Consider the following 22,561-nt stretch of genomic DNA (forward strand, 5'->3'; position numbering starts at 1 on the left):
TGAACAGAGTTAAAAAGAAAAGTCTCTGTTTACAAGAAGCTGTTCCAGGGTGGTTTGGAGCCTGTTTATCCCTGGACATTCGTGCTACCAGAGCTTTGGCCCCGCAGAGCACTGGGGTTTGTCATGGACAGGGGATGTGTACATGAGACAACATTTATTTGTCATGAGCAGCTGCTGTTTCCTCTGCTCCAGACCTTTTTCATGCCTCTGGGGCTGGGAGTTGAGCTGTGAGGTCTCTCCGAGGGCCCTGCAGAGGCCGGATCGAGCCGCAGATCCATCAGGATGAGTCCTCCCAACAAATCAGTGCCTGGGGAAGGCTGGAGCAGCCCGTGCCCTGCTGAGGGGCTCTGCCAAGAGCTCCCTGGGGCTGCTGGAGGAAGCTGCTCATCATCTTGGAATGATCACGTCAGGCATCAGCTTTGGAAAGCTGTGGAGTGCTCCTGCTTCCTTCGGGGTCATCCCCATCCCCATCCCGGGCATCCAGGCTCCTCTGGGGCTGTTCCTGGAATCCCGGAATTCCTCCTGTCCTGTCCTGTCAGGGACAATGACCCTGATGGGGGTGAGGAGGAGCACGGAGCCTCTGCAAACCTCCCTATCTGCAGCTCTTCAAATAGGGATGGGGACAGGGGAAAGGCGGCAGGAGAAGAGGGAAGGGGGATAAGGGATGGGGAACAAGGGAAAGGGGAAGGGGATGGGGGAAAGGGAAGAGAAAAGGGAAAGGAAAAGAGGACAGGGACAAAGGATAGGGAAGGGGATGGGGGAAAGGGAAGAGAAAAGGGTAAGGAAAAGGGGACAGGAACAAGGGAAAGGTGAAGAGAAATAGGGAAGGAAAAGGGGACAGGGACAAGGGAAAGGCAAAGAAAAATGGGGAAGGAAAAAGGGACAGGGACAAGGGAAAGGCAAAGAAAAATGGGGAAGGAAAAGGGGACAGGGACAAGGGAAAGGGGAAGAGAAATAGGGAAAGAAAAGGGGACAGGGACAAGGGAAAGGCAAAGAAAAATGGGGAAGGAAAAGGGGACAGGGACAAGGGAAAGGTGAAGCAAAAAGGGAAAGGAAAAGGGGACAGGGACAAGGGAAAGGGGAAGAAAAATGGGGAAGGAAAAGGGGACAGGGACAAGGGAAAGGGGAAGAAAAATGGAGAAGGGGAAATGGGGCAAGAGAAGGTGGAAAGGGGACAACAGACAGGGAACAAAGGAAAGGGGAAGGAGGTCAGGGGAATGGAAGAGAAAAGGGAAAGGGGGGGCAAGAGAAAAGGGAAAGGAAGAGGGGGCAGGGGAAAGAGTACAGGGGACAGGGGACAAGGAAAAGGGGAAGAGAATGGGAGAAGGGAAGAGAAAAGAAGAAAGGACGAAGGGAAAAGGGTAATGAGGACAAGGGAAAAGCTTCCAGGCTCTGTCCTGGTGTGTTTCACCACTGGAGTTGCTGTGCTCAGCTGGTTTCTCAGTGTGGCATTTTGCCATCATCCCTCCATTCATTACCTTTTGCATCCCCCAGTTTAGCAGCCAATCAGCCCTAGACACCTCAGCATTCCCTGCAAGGGGCTCGGGGAACTGGAGGCTTGGTGCTGCCGAGGGGTTTGGGACCAAACCCAGACAGCAAAACACAGAACCCTGACATGCCTGAGAGGGTTCAGGGATCAAAACCAAACACCAGGACATCCAGGGCAGGACATCTGCTGCTTCAAGCAGCTCTTTCCCCCTCAGAGAGGTCCCTCCCCAAGTGGTTTGCTCAGCACTTTGCTCCTTGTTGGAGTTTCTGCTCAAACCAGGCCAGCTCTGCCTCCCTGGGCACGGCATTTTCCTGCCATGGCTCCACTTCCAGCTGCAGCACGGATGAACTGGGCTCAGCTTCAAGCAGCCAGTGCTGCCACGGTGCCAAACACTTCTCCAGAGCTTCACAAGAGCTCTTCGCTTAATTATTCATGACTGGGATGGATGTTGTTGGAATAAATCAGGATTTGCAAGGTTTATCATCAATAATCTCCCTTCGAGAGGGGCTGGAGGGCCCGAGGGTGGCACATCCCTTCTGTGCAGGAGCGTTGGAGAAAATATTGAGCACCTGACAACTTTTTGAGGGGGATCAGCTCTGCCTGGGCATTGCAGAGATGCTCTCAGGGATATCTGCTGCCAATGCCCCCACGCCTCCAGCCTGCCCACCCAAAGCCCCTGGAGCACGTTCCCCACCCCCTGCCAGGACAAGGATTGAGGTCCAGTCACCAAACACCACCACTTTGCTACTTTCCTCTATTTTTTCTCTCTCCCTCTGGGGAGAGAAAATGTGTTTTCTCACATTTTTTCTGAAGTCATTGTGTGTTTTTAGAAGGAAGTGCTAAGCTAGGGAGGATTTCTTCTTGAGGGCATGTTTTCTGTCAGACTTTCCTTCACACAGCAGTGCCCAGAGCATTTTTAAAATCCTGTTTAATTGCCCTTTCACTCCTGCTTGGATTCTCTGTTTCTTTTCTGGGAGTGGAAGGAATGAGTTTCTTGTGGCTGCTGGCAGCCCACAGGGCCATAACTAACAGGGGACACCTTTGGGGTCCCCATCCTTGCAGGGAAGACCCTGTTGTAGGGAGATCCTTGTCCTGCCATCAGGACCCTAAACCCTAACCCTGCTCTCCTGTGGGTGATCCCTGTCCTTGTAGGGAGTCACTGTGGGATCCTCATCCTCACAGAGGGTCTAAAGCCCATTGGGAGTGTCCTTGTCCTGCTGTGAGGTCGCTGTCCCTCTTTGGGGATCTGTAGGGGATGGCAGCAGCCGAGGGGAGCTGAGTGTCTCCAACAGGGAGCCACATTCCAGGGACGACAGCCAGGATGGAAGGGACAAGGAGTTGGCTGAAAATCCAGTTTGTGGGACATTCCCAACGCAGACTAACAGCTGTTGTGGTCTGGAAAAATCCCACAGAGCCTCATGCTGGGGGTGTTAGAGCAGGACAGGACACGCAGAGGTCACGGTGAGAGGGCAATGGCCAGGAGAGCAAGGAGGGATGAGCAAGAGCTGAGCTCTGCAGAGAATAAAGTGACCAATGTCAGCACTGCCAGCTGGGAATGAGGGCTGGCAGGGACAAAGAGTCACCTTTGTCCACCTGGGCAAGAAAATGCACCTGGCTGTAAATCCAAGAAAAATGATCAAACCATGACACACAGAATCATGGAATGGTTTGGGGTGGAAGGGATCCTAAAACTCATCCCATTCCACCCCTGCCATGGGCAGGGACACCTTCCACCATCCCAGGTTGCTCCAAGCCCCATCCTGACCTGGAACAATTCCAGGGATCCAGGGGCAGCCACAGCTGCTCTGGGCACCCTGTGCCAAGGCTTCACCACCCTCCCAGCCAGGAATCCCTTCCCAATCTCCCATCCATCCCTTCCCTCTGGCACTGGGAGCCATTCCCTGTGTCCTGTCCCTCCATGCCTTGTCCCCAGTCCCTCTCCAGCTCTCCTGGAGCCCCTTCAGGCCCTGCAAGGGGCTCTGAGCTCTCCCTGGAGCTTCTCCTCTCCAGGTGAACATTCCCAGCTCTCCCAGCCTGGCTCCATATCCTGGATACCAAGCAGCAGGATGTTCCCAGCACCCCTCGATTTTCCTGCTCAGGAGGGTGGGAGCACAGAGGAGTTTGGACTATGGTGGGTCAGGGAAGATCCACGGAGGAGGAGAGAGCAGAGCAGACTTACACAGTCCTTGCATCTGATGACTCAATTCACAACCATCCCCGAGATCTCAGAGGGATGTTGCTGATGTTGCTCAAGAAAAAAAAAATCATGGAAATCTGAGGACGTCCAAAGGAAATGGACAACAGGAGGATTGTGATTAAATGGCTTTAACTCATATCCTAAAGACATAGATCTACTTGGGGAGCTCTTTGGGGACAGGAATGTGTAGGGCTGGCCCTGCTGGCTCACACTGAAAGTCTCTTTGTAGCTTGTCTCCACCAGCAGACATGAGCTGGGATTTAGGGAACAGGTCCAAGGACAAGGGAAGCCAGAACAACCTCAGCTGGCGAAGCACCGTGGTTCCCAAAAGCCAACCCAGCCCTTTCTGAAGGGACTCCCAGCCCCAAGGCACGTGGGGGCTTATCCAGGGATTTATCCATGGGTGGGGAACACACCTTGTGGGGCCAAGGGATCTAGGGGATGTCCTCCCAGGGGGAAAAGCTGGGAGCTGCAGCCAGCTGGCCCCTCTGACATGGCAGGACACGAGGAATAGTTGAAGCTCTGCCATCAGGAGCCAGGGCCAACTGTGTTGGGAAGCCTTTCCCTTTCCCTTTCCCTGGGAATCAGAGTGCAGACTGAAGTCAAGTCAGATAAAGTAAAATATGTGAGACCTGTCCCAGCTGGAGCAGACTCCTTAAAACCGTGCTGCTGGCTGCGAGAAAGGAAGAGAGAAATCTGCTGGGGAAAAATTCCAGCTTTCCCTCTTACTCAGCCCAGGCAGCATTCTGGTGACCTGTGTGTCATCCCTGGAATCTCGCTGCCTTCCTGCATCCTCCGAGGCTGGGGAGGATGGGAGGCGACGCTGGCACCTGGCAGTGCCCCGTCACCCAGAGCCCTCTCTGCTGTGGGGTGGCATCACCGAGGTCCCAAAAAGCCACAGGACTTCCCAGGCCATGAATCAGGAGGGATTTCCTCTGTCCAGGGCAGCGCTGCCCTGGGTTGACACAGCCTGAATCACATTCCCACCCTCCCGTTTCACTCTCCATGGCTTTCTCCTGAGCTGCTTTGCTCCCAGGGAGAGAGATCCCTGATTGCCCACTCCCAGCAGTGGGGACAGTCCCTGCTGGGCATCCCAGTCCTGGTGGAGTGAGGGACCCATCTGCCCCAGTGCAGAAAGCTGCACACGCCAATTCCAAACTGGGAGAAAGGACTGGGTGTCCCTCTGGATGCACAAGGAGAGGGAAAGCTCGATGCCACCCTCACCCTGGTGTCCTTGGGGATGGTGATGGTGCCACACAGGAGGTGACCCCATTCCCAGCATTGGTACTGGGACCTCCAAATCTTTTGGGACCAATCTCCCATCCTGCTCCAACATCCAACCCAAGGCTGCAGCATCATGTCCGAGCTGGAAGCCACAGACATTCCCAACTCCTGGGAAATCATGGAGTGAGGATAAACAGACAGGTTGGGTTTTGGTGGCTTTTTTATTTATGGGTTTTGGGTTTTGCTGATGCCCCAGGGACAGGGATGAGTGGGAACATGGAGCACTGCCAGGTGAGATGCAGGGACACAGGAATGTCACAGCCAGCCCTATAATTAAGCCAGCACTTAATTAAGTTCCAAAAGCACTTTGAGTGCATCCCTGGTAGGGAAGACTCCGGTGAGGAGTTTAGTCTGGCCTCAGAGCAGGAGAAGGAATGAAACAGGATCCTGCTGCACCTGGAGCCTGTGGAGCCTCACTGCTGCCTCCTCCCCAGCCCGAGGGGAAGAGCAAGGGGCTGCAGGAGAGGCAAGGGACCTGGAGCTTTTGGGATTTGTCCCTCTGGGGTCCTCAGCTGGTGTCCCTCAGGAGCCAGAGTCCCTGAGGATGGTGTGGCAGAGTCGCCAGTTCATCTTTTTCATGCTCCTCTTGAAAGGAGGAGGAAGGATGAGCGTCACCAGGGTGGGGTCCCAGGAGGGGACAGCAGTGACCAAGTGACTCAAACCGGTCATTCCCACCCTGGTTGTCCTCTTAATTCATTGCCAACACCTGGAGATGGGTGTTGTCACCCACCCTGTGTCCTTTTGGAGGCTGTGCCCTTCTTGGGGAGTGTGTAGGGATTCGGGGAGAGACAGTGGGATTCGGCAGGAGGGAAATGCAGGACTCCAGGGATGGTTCAGGAAGAGGCAGGATTTGATTCTGGACACATTCACCTGGCAAGGAATCCCACCCAGATGTGCCTGGTGCCTGTCCCTGCTGCTGCCTGCTTGGATTCACACCCAGCTCTGGCTCAGTGGGAGCGGGCTGAGGTTTCTGAGCTGGGTGTCCAAGAGTGGGTGGATGTTTCTGAGCTGGTGTTTTCCAAGGGGTGTCTGGAGTGGGGAATCCGCTCCATCCCTCTGTCACCTTGTGCCCTCCAAAAGCACACAGCCCCTTTGAATCCAAAGGTGCTAATTCCTGGGAGCAAATGAGATTATCTGGATGCTGGTACCCACATCTGAGCATCCCTGTATTGACAAGGAGGATGATGCTACTTTTCCCCTATTCAGCTTCCAGGTCCATGGGATGGGATGTCTCCAAAAGAAGCCCCACAGATCCCCTCACTGCCATTGGAAGGGAATTCATGGACAGATGCTGGTCATTCCCATCTCCGTTCCCTGTGTCTGGGAGCTGCCCTGGACTGGGGGATTCTGGCTGCTGCCCACAGACACTGTTCCAGCTTTGCTCCTGAAAGCTTTTCCAGCTATTTTTGGGCAGCAAATGCCTTTCCAAATATTTGCCTTGGTGTTGGTGCCTGGCCCTGCTCACAGCTGGGGCTCCCTGCCTGTGCTAAGCTGAACTCTCCCAGCTGCAGCATCCCTTGTATTCCATATCCAGGATCCCACCTCTCCCCATGGGCCACTTCTCCCACCCACGACCCCACAGCAGGTCCAGGATCCACTGGGAGTCACTTCAGCCCTGCAAAGCTCCCACTCCCACACATGAGTCACTCACAAGCCAAACTTAAGGAGACTCCAAGACTTCAAACTCAGCAGGAGCCTGAGGAGATGCTCTCCCCTCTCCTCCGGGCAGGACTGCTCCTGGAGTGAGGCTGGGATAGAGACACCATGGATTTCAACTCCAAGAGCCCTGGGAACAAGATAAAACGGCCTCAAGTTGCTCCAGAAGAGGTTTAGATTGGCTATCAGGGAAAATTTCTTCATGGAAAGGGTTGCCAAGCACTGGCAGAGCTGCCCATGGCAGTGGTGGAGCCACCATCCCTGGAGGGATTTAAAAACTGAGTGGACGCACCTGGGGACATGATTTGGTGGGACTTTGCAGTGCTGGGGAAATGGTTGGACTCAATGACCTTAGAGGTCTTTTCCAACTTAAATGGTTCCAGGATTCCATGATTCCCATGGCTTTGCCCTCCCTGAGGCTCCTGGATTTTACTCTTTGTGCATCCCTGTGCAGAGCAAGCTCGGGCAGTGGCCAATGCAGAGAACACCACCAGGCTTAGCAATAGGACCAGCTATCTGTGTTGCCAGCAAGCCAAGAAATCCCAGCTGAAGGGCTCTTCCCCATCTCCCTTCCACACTGGAGAGCCCAGCTTGCCCTGCAGGGCTGGAGCAGAGCTGGGAGCTTTCCCACCACAGCCACGCTGGGGAACCGTCCCGTGCGTTACCACGGAGCTGAATCACGGGCTTGCAGCCACTCTTTCAACACACAGGAGGGATTTGGCAATTCCAGGGGCTATTAATAGAGCCAGGCTGCTCTCCTGGGCCCCACGCCGTGCTGGAGGGGTGAGGGAGAGCAAAGCAAACTCTGAGAGAGGTGAAGGGCTGAGTTTACCTAAGGAGAGGTCGGGAAATAACCTGTCGGGGAGCAGGAACCGAGCGCTGCCCTCTCCCCACTTATCGCTCCCCGTCTCCACGTCGGCTCCGCCGAGCCAAGAGGGAACAATGCACAAAGAACAACAATGTCCCAAAGGGGACGTGCCACTGCTGCTCCCTCCACGGCCCCACGGAACCCTGGGGGCTCCTGCTTTTTGGGAACAGCAGGAAAGGCCCTGGGAAGGGATTACCATGGGATGGTCCATGGTGGTTGCTGCTCTTCCAGCCTGGACTTTGACTTCAGCCATGGCCTGTGAGTCACGAGCAGTGAGAACCCTGCATGGACCTGGCTTGGGAAGGGAGCAGGAGAGCAGAGCTGTGGGTGCAGTGCCAGACCAGGCTGGAGGTGGAGCACGTCTGTGGGAAGGGAAAATACAGACAGGAGGTGTTCTGGGAGGAGCTGGTTTGGATTGATCTTCCTAGCTCCACCCCAATCCCCATCCAGGAGGATGGAGCCAGTGGTGTCCTTGAGACCCAACTCCTGCCTGTGTTGGGCATGGGGCAGAAGGGATGGACACCTCATCCTGGCCACCCTGCAAGCAACAGGTTGGGGGCTGGGGGTACTTTCCTGGGGCACTTGTATTTTTAGCAATGGAAGTGCCAGGTGGAAGAGCCACCCTGTCGCAGGGACATTCTTCTTTCTTTCAGGATTTTTCATAGAGTAGCACAGAGAAAAGAAAGAGAAAACAATTTCTATTTCTGCTCCTTGTTTTTCCCATGTGGAATGTGTTTGGAGAATTGTTTACCTGAGGTGATTGCTTGGTTGGATTCTGGTGAGGATTGTTTGGGCCTGGTGGCCAATCAGATCCACCTGTGTCTGGACTGTCAAGAGAGGATCACAAGTTGTGAGTTAGATATGGGAGTTAGAACAAGTAGGTTTGTAGTGTTTAGTATCTCCTTTAAATAGTATATTAGTGTATTGTAGCATAGTTATAATAAATAAATCATTCAGCCTTCTGAACTGGAGTCAGACATCAGCATTTCTTCCCACTGTGTTCACCTGCATTTACAATACCACCCTATGCTGTGAGGAACCCCATCCTGCCAGCCAGCACCCCTTATCCCACATCCAGCTCCATCCTGCACCTGCACCCTCCCTTCCCCAGCTCAGCTCCTCAGCCACCTCCAACCCTGCCATTATGGCTTCAATTGCTTCCCATCCCAGCCCTGGACCAACATCTGTCTGTCTGTCTGTCCCCAGATTGTCCCTGCTTGGTCCCCAGCAGCTGCCCCACACTGACAGGCAGCAGGGGCATTGTGAGCTGGCGTGGGAGGTGACACGCTGGGGTGGGGACACACCAGGCAGCCGCGGGATCCTTCTCCATCCCCTCAGGCGATGCCAAGGGCACAGGGAACACGTCCAGGGCACCAGGATGGATTGCATCACCCTGGATGTCCCCAGGGGTGGGCTGGGGTCTGGAGGAGGCTATTCCAGACACCCTCGGCAGCAGCCCAGCCTCACCCGGCAACTGCGGACAAACATTCCCGGACACAGGGCCCTGCGGCAGGGGCGGGAGCTCCAGGGCAGGGATCGCTGGAGAGGAACCTGCCCCGCAGGGAAAGCATCTCTGCCAGGCTGAGCCACCAGATGGGATGGAGGGACTGGTTCTCACTGTCCCCACCCAGCCCCAGGCACCGATGAGCCCAGGGGACATGAGCCAGCTCACCAGGTCTTGTCCTGCTCCACATCCTGCTGGAATCTGTCCAGGCAGATCTGTCCTTCCCGTGGCCCTGCTCCTGCCTGGCAGCATCTCCCTCCTGGGGATCACGTCCTGTCCTGCCTCCTCCCTGCTGCAGCCACCTCTTCTGCCATCCTGCAGCTGCCATCCCAGACCAGAGCCATGGAATGAGGCTCCCCAGGAGGGACTGTGGCTGCCCATCAGTGGTCCAGGATGGGCTGGGAATTTGGAAATTCTCAGCCAATTTGGAAAACCCACATTCCAAGACAAGGGCTTGTCTCTCACCACCCTGGTTCTGCTCAAAGGGTGGAAAACCTGGAAAGAATGCCATGACTGCTTCCAATGTCCCACGGTTTTGAGACCACTTCCTCTGAAAGCTTTTAAACATGGAAAACACAACAGACACTTTAAATATTCCCTCTGCCCTGGAGTGAGCACTGCTGCCAGCCTGCCTTTGTGGGATTCCTTAAGGATGGGGACAGATCAGAGAATCACAGAATATCCAGATCTGGAAGGGGCCAACAAGGAGTTCATGGAGAATTTCCTGTTGTTTTGGACAATAAATTGTTTTGCTTTCAGGACAAGCACATAATCCTTTTTTGTGTGTGTGTGTGTGTGTGTGTGTATCTTTGTTTTATCTTCTGATAATTTAAACACCCCTTGAAAGGCTCCTGAAGCACATCCAAATATCTGCTGAAATGAAGTCCCACCAGAAGAAGAGTGGTTTGAAGCTGCACTTGATCTGTATCAGCCACAAAATCTTCAGCTGAGCCTGCACCCCCGAGGGAGGCAGAGCTGTTGTTTATCCAAACATGACTTTTATTGTTACATGGCTGAAGAGAGAGCTGATAACATCAGTCCCTGGTGATCTCACCTCACTGGAGCAGCAGCATTGACATAGGGAGGTTGATGAGCATGCAGACCCTGCTGGCTTCTGTGTGAAGGACAGACCCTGCTCCTCCATCCTCCTGGGACAGGACAGATCCCTCTCCTCCAGCCTCCTGGGACAGGACAGATCCCTCCCCTCCATCCTCCTGGGACAGAACAGATTCCTCTTCTCCAGCCTCCTGGGACAGGACAGACCCTGCTCCTCCATCCTCCTGGGACAGGACAGATCCCTCTCCTCCATCCTCCTGGGACAGAACAGATCCCTCTCCTCCATCCTCCTGGGACAAGACAGATCCTGCTCCTTCAGCCTCCTGGGACAGGACAGATCCTGCTCATCCAGCCTCCTGGGACAGAACAGATCCCTCTCTTCCATCCTCCTGGGACAGAACAGATCCCTCTCCTCTATCCTCCTGGGACAGGATAGATCCCTCTCCTCCAGCCTCCTGGGACAGAACAGATCCTGCTCCTCCAGCCTCCTGGGAATCACTGTCTCTCACAGTTGTCCCCCAGAACACAAGCTCTGCCTCCTCTGCCTCACTTCTCACCCAAGGCTGGAATTCCAGGCCATGCTGGATGGGAATCAGAGCAGCCTTGTCCAGTGGAAGGTGTCCCTGCCCATGGCAGGCTTGGACTGGATGCCCTTTAAAGGTCCCTTTCAGCCCAAACCACTCTGTGGCTCTGATTCCATAAACACCCTGAGTGTTTCTTTCCGCCCTGCTTTGTCCCCAGAGCCAGAGATGTTGGAAACAGCCAGGTGCTGGAGCATTTGCTCTAGAGGATGAGGAAATTTTGGGATGCAGACCCCCATCAATCTGCCCTCAGTATCCCTAACATTTTCCCCCTGTCCATACATAACCTGGCACATTTCTGCCTCCATGGATTTCCCCGAGTGCCTGTTTGGGCTACACAGTGGAAAAGACATTTTGTGTTGAGAAATAAAACCCCAAAAAACTCCAAGCCACCTGATGTGGTCCAGGACCATGATCTGAATCCAGAGCTGGCAAAACCAGAGCTGGCAGTCCAGCTGGATTCTGGCAGTGATGGGACATGGATAAGCACATCCCTCCCCAAGTTTCTGTGCTGGCACCTGCAAGGTGGACTCAGCTCAGGGCTCTGGGCATCCCAGCCCAGCCTGGGAGGCTGGAGCTGATGGATCCCACTGGTGATGTTGGGGATGAAGCCAGCAGAGCTGGGACTATCCAGGCTCAGCCCCTCAGGATCCCACTGGGAAGCTGCTCCTGACCTCCAGCGCTCCAGTGGTGTCGCTCCAGCCTCAATCCAGCAGCACTGGGAGAGGCAGGGATTTGCAGAGCCACAACGGAGATGTGGCACTGACCCCTACTGACAAACTCCTGCCCCAGTCCTGCTCCGGAGAAGGGCTGTGCCTGGAAAGGGACACGTGGATAAGAGCAGGGACGTGGGAATGCTCCTCGTTTTCCACAAACCCTGGGGAAGGAAAGGATCCTGCTGCTGAGGCCCCCTGCTCCCACCACCCAAAACAGATGCAGAGGAGCCTACTGGAGATGGAGTTTATTTAAGATGCAATGAAAAACCCAATTATTGCACTTCAAACTGCCAGTGGGGAGGGTTAGATGGGATAATTGGAAGAAATTCCTAGCTGTGAGGGTGGGGAGGCCCTGGCACAGGGTGCCCAGAGAAGCTGTGACTGCCCCTGGATCCCTGGAATTGTTCCAGGCTAGCTTGGATGGGGCTTGGAGCAACCTGGGATGGTGGAAGGTGTCCCTGCACATGGCAGGGGTGGGATGGGATGGGATTTAAGGTCCCTTCCATGCCAACCCATTCTGGGATTTGATGCTGATGATCAGGGACGGCATGGGAAATGAACAGTGTTCAGTTCATGGAAATCAGCAGCGTAAGGACCTTATGGAGCAGAAGAATGACGGGAACACACGAAGGATCTGCTCACACCCTTCCCTTGGGAATAATGCCTTTGATCAGCAGGCTGCACTTTATTCCTTTAAATACATACATTTTGGCTCAAAGCCTGTCACTCAGTCCAAAAATGGTCTCTCTCAATTAAGGGTTTCCAGGACAGCCCAGGACTAATAATCTATTTCTGGGTATTTCAAAAGACTCACAGCCACGTGTGCTGCTTGCAGGATGAGAAATACTGAGTTTGCAATGCTCTCAGCAGTCCCTTACCAGGATTTTTTCCTCTTCCCAGTAGTTTCAGAGCCCTAAGGATTGGAAGAGGATCTGACTCTCCCAGCACATCTCAGCAGTGCTGTGGAAGGGAGATGTTCATTGAAGGGATGGTCACGGAATCCTAGAATGGTTTGGGTTGCAAGGGACTTTAAAGACCATCTGCTTTCAACCTCCTGCCATTTCTTGTCCCCAGGAGATGTGCAGAGGCTGGAAATCCACTTCCCCAGCTTTTGCATCTCTCCACTTAAGTTTTGGATGTGAAGCAGCTCCACCCCACCTTGGAAGGGTCCAGCCTTGCCCTTCATCACCCTCCCCTCTTCCACAGCACTCAGCTTTCCACAGACCTTGCTCCCTGCACCGCTCCCAGCACAGGAGGCACCAACCTCGCTGCTGTCACCGAGAGCAAAGACAAATCGAGGCTGCAAATAGTCCCCTGGGCTTGTGACCAAGAAAATGCCAGCAGTGAGGAAAGCCACCTCCCAACCTGCCCACCCTGGGGATTTGCTGGCAGAGTTTTGTCCCAGCTATTCAGGACTGTTGTGTGACCTGAGCTCTGGCCCCTGGAATAAATCTGCTTTGACGAGATCCTCCTCTTCTCCCCCTGCGAGGATGAGCACGCTCATGAATTTGGGTCACAAGTCAGGTGTAAACACAGCTGGGGGCTGGTTGGAGCAGCCCTGGAGTGGTGGAATGCTGGCTCCACATGGTTCCAATGCCGATGGAATTGCAGGATTTTCTGTCACACATCAGTAGAGCTTCTCCTGCAGCTAGGGAGGAGAGAAATGGGCTTTTTATCTTGGAATCACTCACCCCTTCCTGCTCAGGGGCAACTGAAGTGACTCTGAGACTTGGGGAATCTACAGAGCAGGGCTGAATTGTCTTTTCCAGTGTAACTTGTTGCTTGATGAGCTCCCAACAGCAGCCAGGGAACAACAAGTGGGATGTACAGACACGTCCCTGGCTTCAGAAGCCCCCAGCACTCAGCAGCAGGGAGTGGCCTTTCCTTTCACCATTCCTTGACAGCTGAAACCTCTTCTCTCCTTGGAGGAAAGGCTGGGGAAGTGCCAGGCTTTCCAGGGCAGTCGCACACCTTCCCCCCACCCCAGCTCTCAGAGCTCGCTGTGCCTCTTGCCCTGCTTGTCCCTCGCTGCCAGCCTCGGGGCCGTCCCCCGCAGGCCCCTCCCAGGGGAACCAACTTCCTCTGCTGGGCTCTCCTGGGCTGGCTCCTCCCGGCTGGCAGTGTCCCCTCCGGCAGGGTCCCCTCCGGGGCTTTTGGGCTGTGCTGGTGTGTCCCCAGGCTGGGGGGACAGCTCAGGCACGGATGGCTCCATCATCTGGAGGAAGTCGTAGGCAGGGAGTGGTGGCTTCCAGTCTTCCTCAGACAAGGTACCTGAGCAGCAAAGACAGTCCCAGTTAGCAGTGAAGAGTTATGCCCCATCTCCATGGATATTTCCCTGAGGAATTATGGCTTCCCCCCCCCCCCGCCCCCTTTCTAATGAATACAACATTTAAAATATTTTATGAAAGATCATAGAACCACAGAACAATCTGGGTGGGAAGGGACCCTTAAAGATCACATCATTCCAACCCCTGCCATGGGCAGGGACACCTTCCACTATCCCAGGGTGCTCCAAGTCCTGTCCAGCCTGGCCTTGGGCACTGCCAGGGATCCAGGGGCAGCCACAGCTGCTCTGGGCACCCTGTGCCAGGGCCTGCCCACCCTCCCAGCCAGGAATTCCATCCCAGTATCCCATCCATCCCTGCCCTCTGGCAGCCATTCCCCATGTCCTGTCTCTCCATCCCTTGTCCTAATCCCTCTCCAGCTCTCTTAAGCAAGACAGATCCATGCTGGCTTCCTCCAAAGCCTCATCAGGCTGACCAAGACAGGAGGGATGCAGTGAAAAGCTTCACAGCACAAGCCAACCCTTTATGTCCTAAAGACCCCAGTTAAACACCAGCTTCCTCACCCTTTCCCATCCCAAAAGAAATGCAGGAAGGTGCCTAAAGAGCAGCTACTTCTTACACTGTCAGCTGGGAGGTTTTTTATTAGCAAGCTGCAGTTGGGAATGGGAAAACACAGCCAGATTTAGGGATTATCACAGGGAAAAGATGTTGGTTCCAAACTATCCGCGTTTGGCTCTGAGCATTAAACAGTCCCAAAGCAAACTTGTGAGTGTGGGCATTCTCTCTTGGCTGGACTATTTGTACTTCTGCAGCTCTAACAAGCAGAGCTGGTTTTTCCATCATTAAATTCCAGGGCAGACAATTTATTGCACGTAGTATCTTCTCATAAACACACTGGAGCTCACAGTGTGTGCTTGGGAACGTTATAAACCTGTGTCCACTTACTGCTGGGAATCTCCAGTCCTGCTTGGAGCTTCTCCAGCCACGACAAGATGTTCTTCTCAGTGATGGACTGCTCTGAGGGGAACTTGAACACCTGACCCCCGGCATGGAGGTTCACCCAGAGGAGAACGGGCAAGGGAGGAGTGGTGGAAAAGTAAGTCCTCAGGATTCCATATCCCACTGGAGTCTTCTTCCTGTTGGGAAGAGGAGATTCAGGTTTGGCAGCACAACAGGACTGAGAGGCAAAAAAAACCACCAAAGCCATTGGGTCGCATCCAGCAAGCACAGTTTGGTGGGATGGCAGAAGCATCACCCCTGGAAGTGTTCAAAGCCAGGTTGGACTGGGCTCGGAGCAACCTGGGACTGTGGAAGGTGTCCCTGGCCAAGGATGGGCTTTCAGGTCCTTTCCAACCCAAAGCATTCCAGGATTCTCTGATTCTAAGCACTGTAAATGAGCCTGGTGCTTAAGGAACCTGTTAGGATCCAATGGAGAGAGAGCAGACAACAGCCTGGATGTGTGAAGAAATCCTTGAGCAGGACAAACTCTGTAGGAAGGTGGGAGATGTTTTCCACCTTAAGGTTCTAAGAACAGGTGGGAGAAGAGTGGGACAGGTCCTGCAGCCCCCCAGGGTCAAACCCTGTCTGCAGGGACAGCTGCCAGCCCCTTCCAGCCCAGCTGCTGCCACTGCAGCTCCACAGGGATGGAAAGGCAAATTGCTCAGGTGACACAGAGAGTGGAAACAGGACATTGAGACAGAGGGACAGCAAGCCCACAGAGGTGCTGAGACACTCCAGAACTATTATAAGGCTTCAGGTCTGAGCTGGCTCTTGCCCTGGGAATGAGGGCTTCTTTCCAGGATGAGGGACTTTTGAAAAGGACATGAAGTGACAGGACACAGGGAGTGCCTTCCCAGTGCCAGAGGGCAGGGATGGATGGGATATTGGGAAGGAATTCTTCCCTGTGAGGGTGGGGAGGCCCTGGCACAGGGTGCCCAGAGAAGCTGTGGCTGCCCCTGGATCCCTGGATGTGTCCAAGGCCAGGTTGGATGGGATATCCTGGACAGTGGAAGGTGTCCCTGGGCATGGCAGGGGTTGGAATGAGATGATCTTTAAGGTCCCTTCCACCCCAAACCCTTCTGGGGTTCTGCCCTGTTTTGTGGCAGTGCCATTTTGCTCTGGCACAGGAAGGCTTTTTGTGTCTCAGGAAGGCAGAGCAAAGGCAGATGTGTAGGTGGGGAAGTTCCAGGGCTCTTGTTTCTGGTGCATTACTGGCAGCCCAATCCCCTTCTCTCTGAGCACATGTGCATTTTCCCCCTCAGCTAAACTCCAGCCCACGCTGGACGGCGCTTCCCAGACTTCAAAGCTCGTTATGATTAAGCCACTGAAGTTTCTCTGGGCTTGGGCAAAACAAACAGAGGCCAAAAATTCAAAATGCAACTAAGAAGAGGAGGATGGGAAAAAAAAAAAAAAAAACAAAAAAACCCTTTCCTACAATTTTCTATTTCTTAGGTCTTAAATTAATTTTGTTGCTTGAGTATTTTTAAAGTTGAATTTATGGGGCTTCTGGTTGAACCTTCTTATGAAAACTTTCTTTCCCCAGTCAATGACCAGTCATTCCCTCTAATTGCTGGTGGAAAATCACCATAAGACATTCCAGGAGGGCAAGTTTCCCTTTTTTTTTTCTTCCCATATGCACTTCATTCCATCCCAACAAAAATGCAAATAACACCAGACCCAGCGTCAAGCTACAACAAGCACTGGAGAACATTTTCCTCTATTGAAAATGATTTCTGCAATCAATTAAAAATTTACTAATTTTACTTTGTTAGGCAATTTTTGCAGTTGCCCAGAACACTGAGTGAACCATTGCTCAATGGTTTGACCTCCCAACTCCTGATGATTTCAGACCCAATATTCACATTACCAGCTCATGTTCTCAGTAATTGCAGCCTCAGGTTTTTTTGGTTTGTTTTTTTTTTTTCCTGCAAGGCTCAGAGCGAGTTAATGGAAAGAAGAGATTTTCAAACACTCACAGGTTCAACCAGCAAGCCACAAACGCCTGCTGGGGTCTTCCTTTTGCCAGCTTCAGCATTTCCCTGCTTTCCACCTGACTGATGTCACCAGCACTGAACAGGATGAGGAAGGGCTTTCCGAGCTGCAAGTACTGGGGCAGATTTGGCACGGTGATTTCTGGCTGCAGGACGTCACAAACAAGAAATTGGGGGTTATGGGGAGGAGAAAACAGGAGAAAATTCCAATTTCTGCTCTTATATGAGGGTGTAGGGGCTAAGCAAGGCTGCAGGCTCTGTGTGGAATGTGGGAAACAGGAAGAGGGCTGGGATTCTGGTGCACTTGGGGATGTCTTTGCCCAACCCAAGTGCACCAAGTCTGTGGGAGCAGCTGTGAGCTTGGAGATGGGGATGTGAGCCAAAAGGCACATGGAAAAAACCCTGGGAATAGGGAATAGACCCAATAATAACTGTGACAACTAGCAGGTGAGTGACTCTGAGGCCAGTCCCTCAACTCCAGGGTCTCCTGCTCCAAGACCACACAGCAAAGAGTAGATTTCTGTACAGACTCCCTGCTCCAAGTCGTAAAATTTAAAAACAAACTCGGCACGATAAAAATAACAAGCGGACACAGCCGTTCCGCAGAACTCCACGCTATAATCAGGGCTCTGCAAATGACTGCAATGGAAAAAGGACATTTTGATTTTATTTTTACTCACAAAAATGTCCAGCAGTTCATATCTGATCATCTGCACCATGTCCTGCACGCTGTGTTTGGACAGAGCGATGCCTTCCACGCTCCGGCCACCGCTCCGGGCCAGGAGGAGGGCAGGGGGGGACACGGAGTATTTTCGGGATCTGAAAAAGAGGGATGGGCACAGGGGGGTTGGACACACCCCAAATGTGCTGCACACAGAGCTGGCATCCTCCTGGAGACATGTCCCATCCCTGGAAGTGTCCCAGGCCAGGTTGGATGGGGCTTGGAGCAGCCTGGGATGGCGGAAGGTGTCCCTGCCCATGGTATGGGTGGAATGGGATGAGCTTTAAGGTCCCTTCCAACACAAACCATCCTGGGATTCTGGGATTTTATTCCTACTTCCCCTTCATTTTCACACCTATGGTTGGGTGACGGAAAAACCCACCCAGGGCTTCACTCTGCCTCCCCAGCCAAGGCAAACAGAGGTCTCAGATTCCATCCAAGGGACACAACCCACACAAAACAACCTCCAGGAGATCCAGTTTTTGTCTCAGTGAAGAAACCCAAAAATGCTGGTGAAGTCCAAGCCCCACACTGGAGCAACACACTCAGGCTGCACCCACACAACTCTTGGTGGAGTAGTCAGATGATCCTTTGTTTCACAATGCCCTTCTGGCAAGAGCGTTCAAGGTACTCAAAGAAAAGCTGAGAAAGTGGGAAAAGCAAAAATAGGAGAAGTCTGAGCAAAGAAAGGGCAGGGGGGACACCAAGCCAGGACAGCAATTTTTTGGAAGTTTGAGGAACTTCAGCCCTGGAGGCTCCAGATGGCACTGCACAGAGGAAGGGTGTGACAGGGGAAATCAGCTGCCTGTGCAGTTTTTGGGGTCACGTCTGATTACTTTTTCAAAGGCTCCTGGCAATTTTTCAAAGGCTGTGACATCAAAGAATCCCAGAATGGCTTGGGTTGGAAGGGACCTTAAAGCTCAGCCAGTTCCACTCCACTGCCATGGGCAGGGATACTTTCTACTGTCCCAGTTTAGACCTGTCCAACCTGTCCTTGGACACTTCCAGGGATCCAGGGGCAGCCACAGCTTCTCTGGACACCCTGTGCCAGGGCCTCCCCACCCTCACAGGGAGGAATTTCTTTAGGTCATCAAAAGTGGATGGAACTGCAGATAATTCATCTCCATGGTGTCCTACTCTTATGGAGGCCTGTCCCATCTTCCATCACAGCATTTATCTGTCTGGGACTAAACACAACCACTGCAAACCTCACCGTGAGCTGATGTATTTACAGTTGATTAAGTCTGGCAAAACCCTAAAAAATTTTAATTTGGGGATTTTGAACTTATTAAACTTCTATAGGATTTAAGGAGATTCTTTGGCCTTGTCATGGCTCAGAGGAGTGAGGACTCTTGTTCCCTGTATCTAAAATACATCACCTTGTTCAGCAGCCTTTGATAAACATCTGTGAGGGGGTGAGGCACTGGAAGAGGATTCAAGAGAAGCTGCCCCTGGATTCCTGGAAATGTCCAAGGCCAGGCTGGACAGGGCTTGGAGCAACCTGGGATAGTGGAAGGTGTCCCTGCCCATGGCAGGGGGTGGAACTGGATGGGCTTTAAGATTTCTTCCAATCTAAACCATTCTGGGGTTCTACTCTATGATTCTATAAGGAAATATCTTATATACTGTCAGAAAATCACCAAATTCCCCAGCTACACTCTGTCCTGAAATCCCTTCTCCTCTTCCTGGTGCTGAGGGATTGTGCTGTTGCTCACCACAGCTTTCTATTTATACAGCAGGACCATTCAGTGGGTAACACAAGTCTTGCATTTCAATCAAAACCATCTGCAAACAAATACTTGGCAGGAATCTCTGACATCAAAGTGGAAATAAATAACGACCTCATGCAAAGCATTTCTTCCTCAATGCCTTTTTCCCCTTCATTAGTGACCAGCCCAGCAGGTGCCTGCTGAGCAAACAGCTTTGCTCACAACAACCTTTGTGTATCCTGTAGCTGTTTTTAATCTGGAAAACGTCTACAGAATGCACAAAAGGGGAATCAGCTTCCCATAGTAGTCATAAATATTTTCTCCTTGGGCACTGAGCTCAAGAATGGCTTTTCATTTTCTGAAGAAGGGAAGTGAGCCTGGCTCTTGCATAAGGAATTCCTGTAAGTGTTTACTTTCTGCTTACAGTTGAAGTCCATCAGCTACAGTAGCTTCACCCACAAATCACAGCCAAAATCCAAATTTGGCAGAAGGACTATCAATATAAACTGCACTAAATATTCCTGCTAAACAGAAGCAGGCTGCAGACTCCAGGAGCAGGGAGGTGGATTCTTGCATGTGTCGACTCTGAGAGAACAAAGGTTTCTTCTGCTGGTACCTTGAGATATCACCCTGTCCTCTGCTTTTTTTTTCCTTCTATTTCAGCTGGGCTGAAATCCTCAGGGAAGAGAAGTCTTAACTGATGCCTGGAGCAGTTTGGTTAACAGAGATGTATTCCCAAGGTATTTGCATTTTTATTCTCTGTGCTCACCACAGAAACATCCGTGTCTCATCAGGAATGCATCACACCTCTGAGGAACTAATGAAAATAATTCCCTGCTGCACTGCAGGCTGTTAAACCCACACCTGGAAAACAGGCCAAGGACCTCCTGGGATTTTGAACTCTGCCTTGATAGCTCATTCCTGATGGAAATGAGATGCCAGGGCAAGCTGGAGATTCCCCCTGGATCCAGCTGCCTTTCTAGGCACTGAAGGACCTCTCACACTCCAACCCAAAGGATTTTGTCCCTTGCTGGAGTCTTAATGACACAGGTAAGATCCTATTAGCTCCCACTTGGCTTAAAGTCAGGGATGCAATTCCACCAGGAATGCAGCTCCATGGCAAGACAACATTGATTTCCCAGCTTCCAAAGCCTTTTCCAGCACCCAGACTCAACGTCCACTCCACTCCCAGCCCAAATAGCCACAAGCAGCTTCTTTTCTGCCTGTTCTTGGCAACTGGGGGCAACCACCAGAGCAAGGGAAGGCACTGCAGTGGCCATCCATCATTTTTTCCTCATGGAAAGAGAAAGGCAGGACTTTTCCTCCCTCACACACTGATGGTGGATTTATTTTCAGAAAGGTTCGCTCCTGTTTGTGTGAGGAACACCACCACATCCATGGGGGCTGAAGGACTGAAAATGAAAGGGAATATGAACAGCAGGAAGGACAGGCTGAGAACCAGTGGCAGAGCCAAGGTGACAATTCCCTTTGGATGAGTCCTGACCCCTCTCCCTGCAGGAAAAAGTCACTTGTAGCTGTCCCTTAGCACACTGACACTTGCTCCAGGCACTGCCTTTCACTAAGTGCAGATCAGCTTGAATTCTTCCCAAAGAAAAAGAGAAACCACTTACAAAGCCAAGGCATCATCTTCAAAATACATCCCCATCCTTACGTGGCCACTTAGGATGTTTCCTGCCTCTTCAAAAGCTTCTCTGGCTGGAAAAAGACAAAGACACAAGAATAAACAATAAGAAGAGAAGCGTTGAGGTTTTTTCCTGGAAACCTGATCGATGCCTGCACACATAACATCCTGCCAGAGCAGACTTTCAGGAACTAAACCAGGATTAGAGGCTCCCAAGAAATTACTGCAGCTCAGGGCTGCAGGCCATGGGAGGAGGAGCAGGCAGAGAGCAAGGATTAGGGGAAAATTCCCATTATGAGAACAGTGTTTGCTCTTCAGCCACCAGCACTGAGCCTCCATGATCTGCAGGACAGAGGCACTGCTGGAAAATGAAATGTCTTTAAGGACTTACAGTCTGTAAGCGTTCTTGGAAACAGGAGACCAATTATAAGTCTAAACAGAAATCTTATAAATCCCAGTGACCTTTGAGAAATGATGGATGATGGCTTTACTGGAGTAGGGCTAAGAGCCTGGAGATAAACCAACCTTTCCCTCAAGTGTCTCTTGGTTTATCCAGCTCTTCCCAGCAGACTGGGGCTGTTACAGGATAGGGAAAAACCAGGCTGGGCTCTCTTGATCACAGCTGAGACTGAGAACACAGCTCCAAAACAAAGCTGACTGCAGAGCTGCTTTATTCCCTTATAAAAAAACCCTCCAATTTCACAGACTTCCAGAATGATTTAGGTTGGAAAAGACCTTAAGCTCATCTTGTTCCACCCCGTGCCACGGGTAGGGACACCTTCCATCAGACCAGGTTGCTCCAAGCCTTGTCCAGCCTGGCTGTGGTTTCAGGCAGTGGATCCATGGAAAGCCAAGCTTTGTGGGAACATGCAAGGCACGGCAGGGAGCTTGTGAAATGCAGAGATCAGAGCTCCAGACAGCTGCTGCCAAAGGTGGGGTGAGAACAGGGAGGAGGATTTCAACACCACCACCCCCCTCCTCCTCTGCACTGAGCAACTGAAAGCAACAAAAACAGCTCTTCTGACCCAAGGAGAGGGAGAGATCTCCCTCTTTGGAGAAGCCAGGCTTCTCCTGAGAATTAAGGGGGTATCTCAGATACAGCCATGATAAAAATTGCTGTCCCACACCAGGGACTGTTCCTCAGGACGTTCACTGTCACAGCACAGCTGGCCAGCCCAAGCCCCTGGGAGCAGTGACTCAGAGCTCAATAGATGGAGCTGCCTCACAATTGGTCCCTTTTTGGTTCTTTAATTCCTGTTTTGCAGTCACACTCAAAGCTGTATTTTCCACTGTTTCCCACGTGGCCCATAAACTTTCGTTTAAACTGTTTTCCTTTTTAAATGGAAGGAGTTCCTTAAGGAGTGGCTCATTGAGGGCTCAGTCATTATCATAGAATCTCTGAATGGGCTGGGTCGGAAGGGACATTAAATCCCATCCAGTGCCACCCCTGCCATGGGCAGGGACACCTTCCACTGTCCCAGGCTGCTCCAAGCCCTGTCCAACTTTGTCTGGGACACTTCCAGGGATCCAGGGGCAGCCACAGCTGGGCATCCTGTGCCAGGGCCTCAGCACTCTCACAGCCAGGAATTCCTTCCCAGTCTCCCATCCATCCCTGCCCTTTGTCAGTGGGAAGCCATTCCCTGTGTCCTGTCACTCCAGGCCATTGTCCAAAGTCCCTTTCCAGCTGCTACAGAGAAATCATTCTTGGATGTTGCTTTCCAGCTCTTCTGGTGTTTGGCTACTTGATTTTATCAGTGCTGAAAGAAAAGTTCCCATCTCAAGTTCCTCCACCAAGCCCTAAATCCTCACTTGAGATATGAGCTTGTCTTCAAGTGCTGCCCTGGGTCAGCCCTGGCTGCAGGA

At 52.4% G+C, this 22,561-nt stretch overlaps 1 protein-coding gene across 2 annotated transcripts in view; it reads right to left on the reverse strand.

The window, feature by feature from the left end:
• Window positions 1-12,012: 12,012 nt before the first annotated feature.
• The window catches only part of TXNDC16 (thioredoxin domain containing 16), a 37,677-nt gene continuing 27,128 nt past the window's right edge, over window positions 12,013-22,561 (reverse strand). For both annotated transcript variants that reach the window (XM_053944636.1, XM_053944637.1), the window contains 5 exons: window positions 20,688-20,772; window positions 17,307-17,445; window positions 16,612-16,772; window positions 14,582-14,772; window positions 12,013-13,622 (listed from right to left, as the gene is read on the reverse strand). In XM_053944636.1, the coding sequence (XP_053800611.1) occupies window positions 13,342-13,622; window positions 14,582-14,772; window positions 16,612-16,772; window positions 17,307-17,445; window positions 20,688-20,772 (857 nt within the window). In that variant the 3' untranslated portion in view covers window positions 12,013-13,341. The remainder of the gene's footprint in view (window positions 13,623-14,581; window positions 14,773-16,611; window positions 16,773-17,306; window positions 17,446-20,687; window positions 20,773-22,561) is intronic.

The sequence above is a fragment of the Vidua chalybeata genome, chromosome 6 (assembly GCF_026979565.1).
Source record: "Vidua chalybeata isolate OUT-0048 chromosome 6, bVidCha1 merged haplotype, whole genome shotgun sequence".
Classification (NCBI taxonomy): Eukaryota; Metazoa; Chordata; class Aves; order Passeriformes; family Viduidae; genus Vidua; species Vidua chalybeata.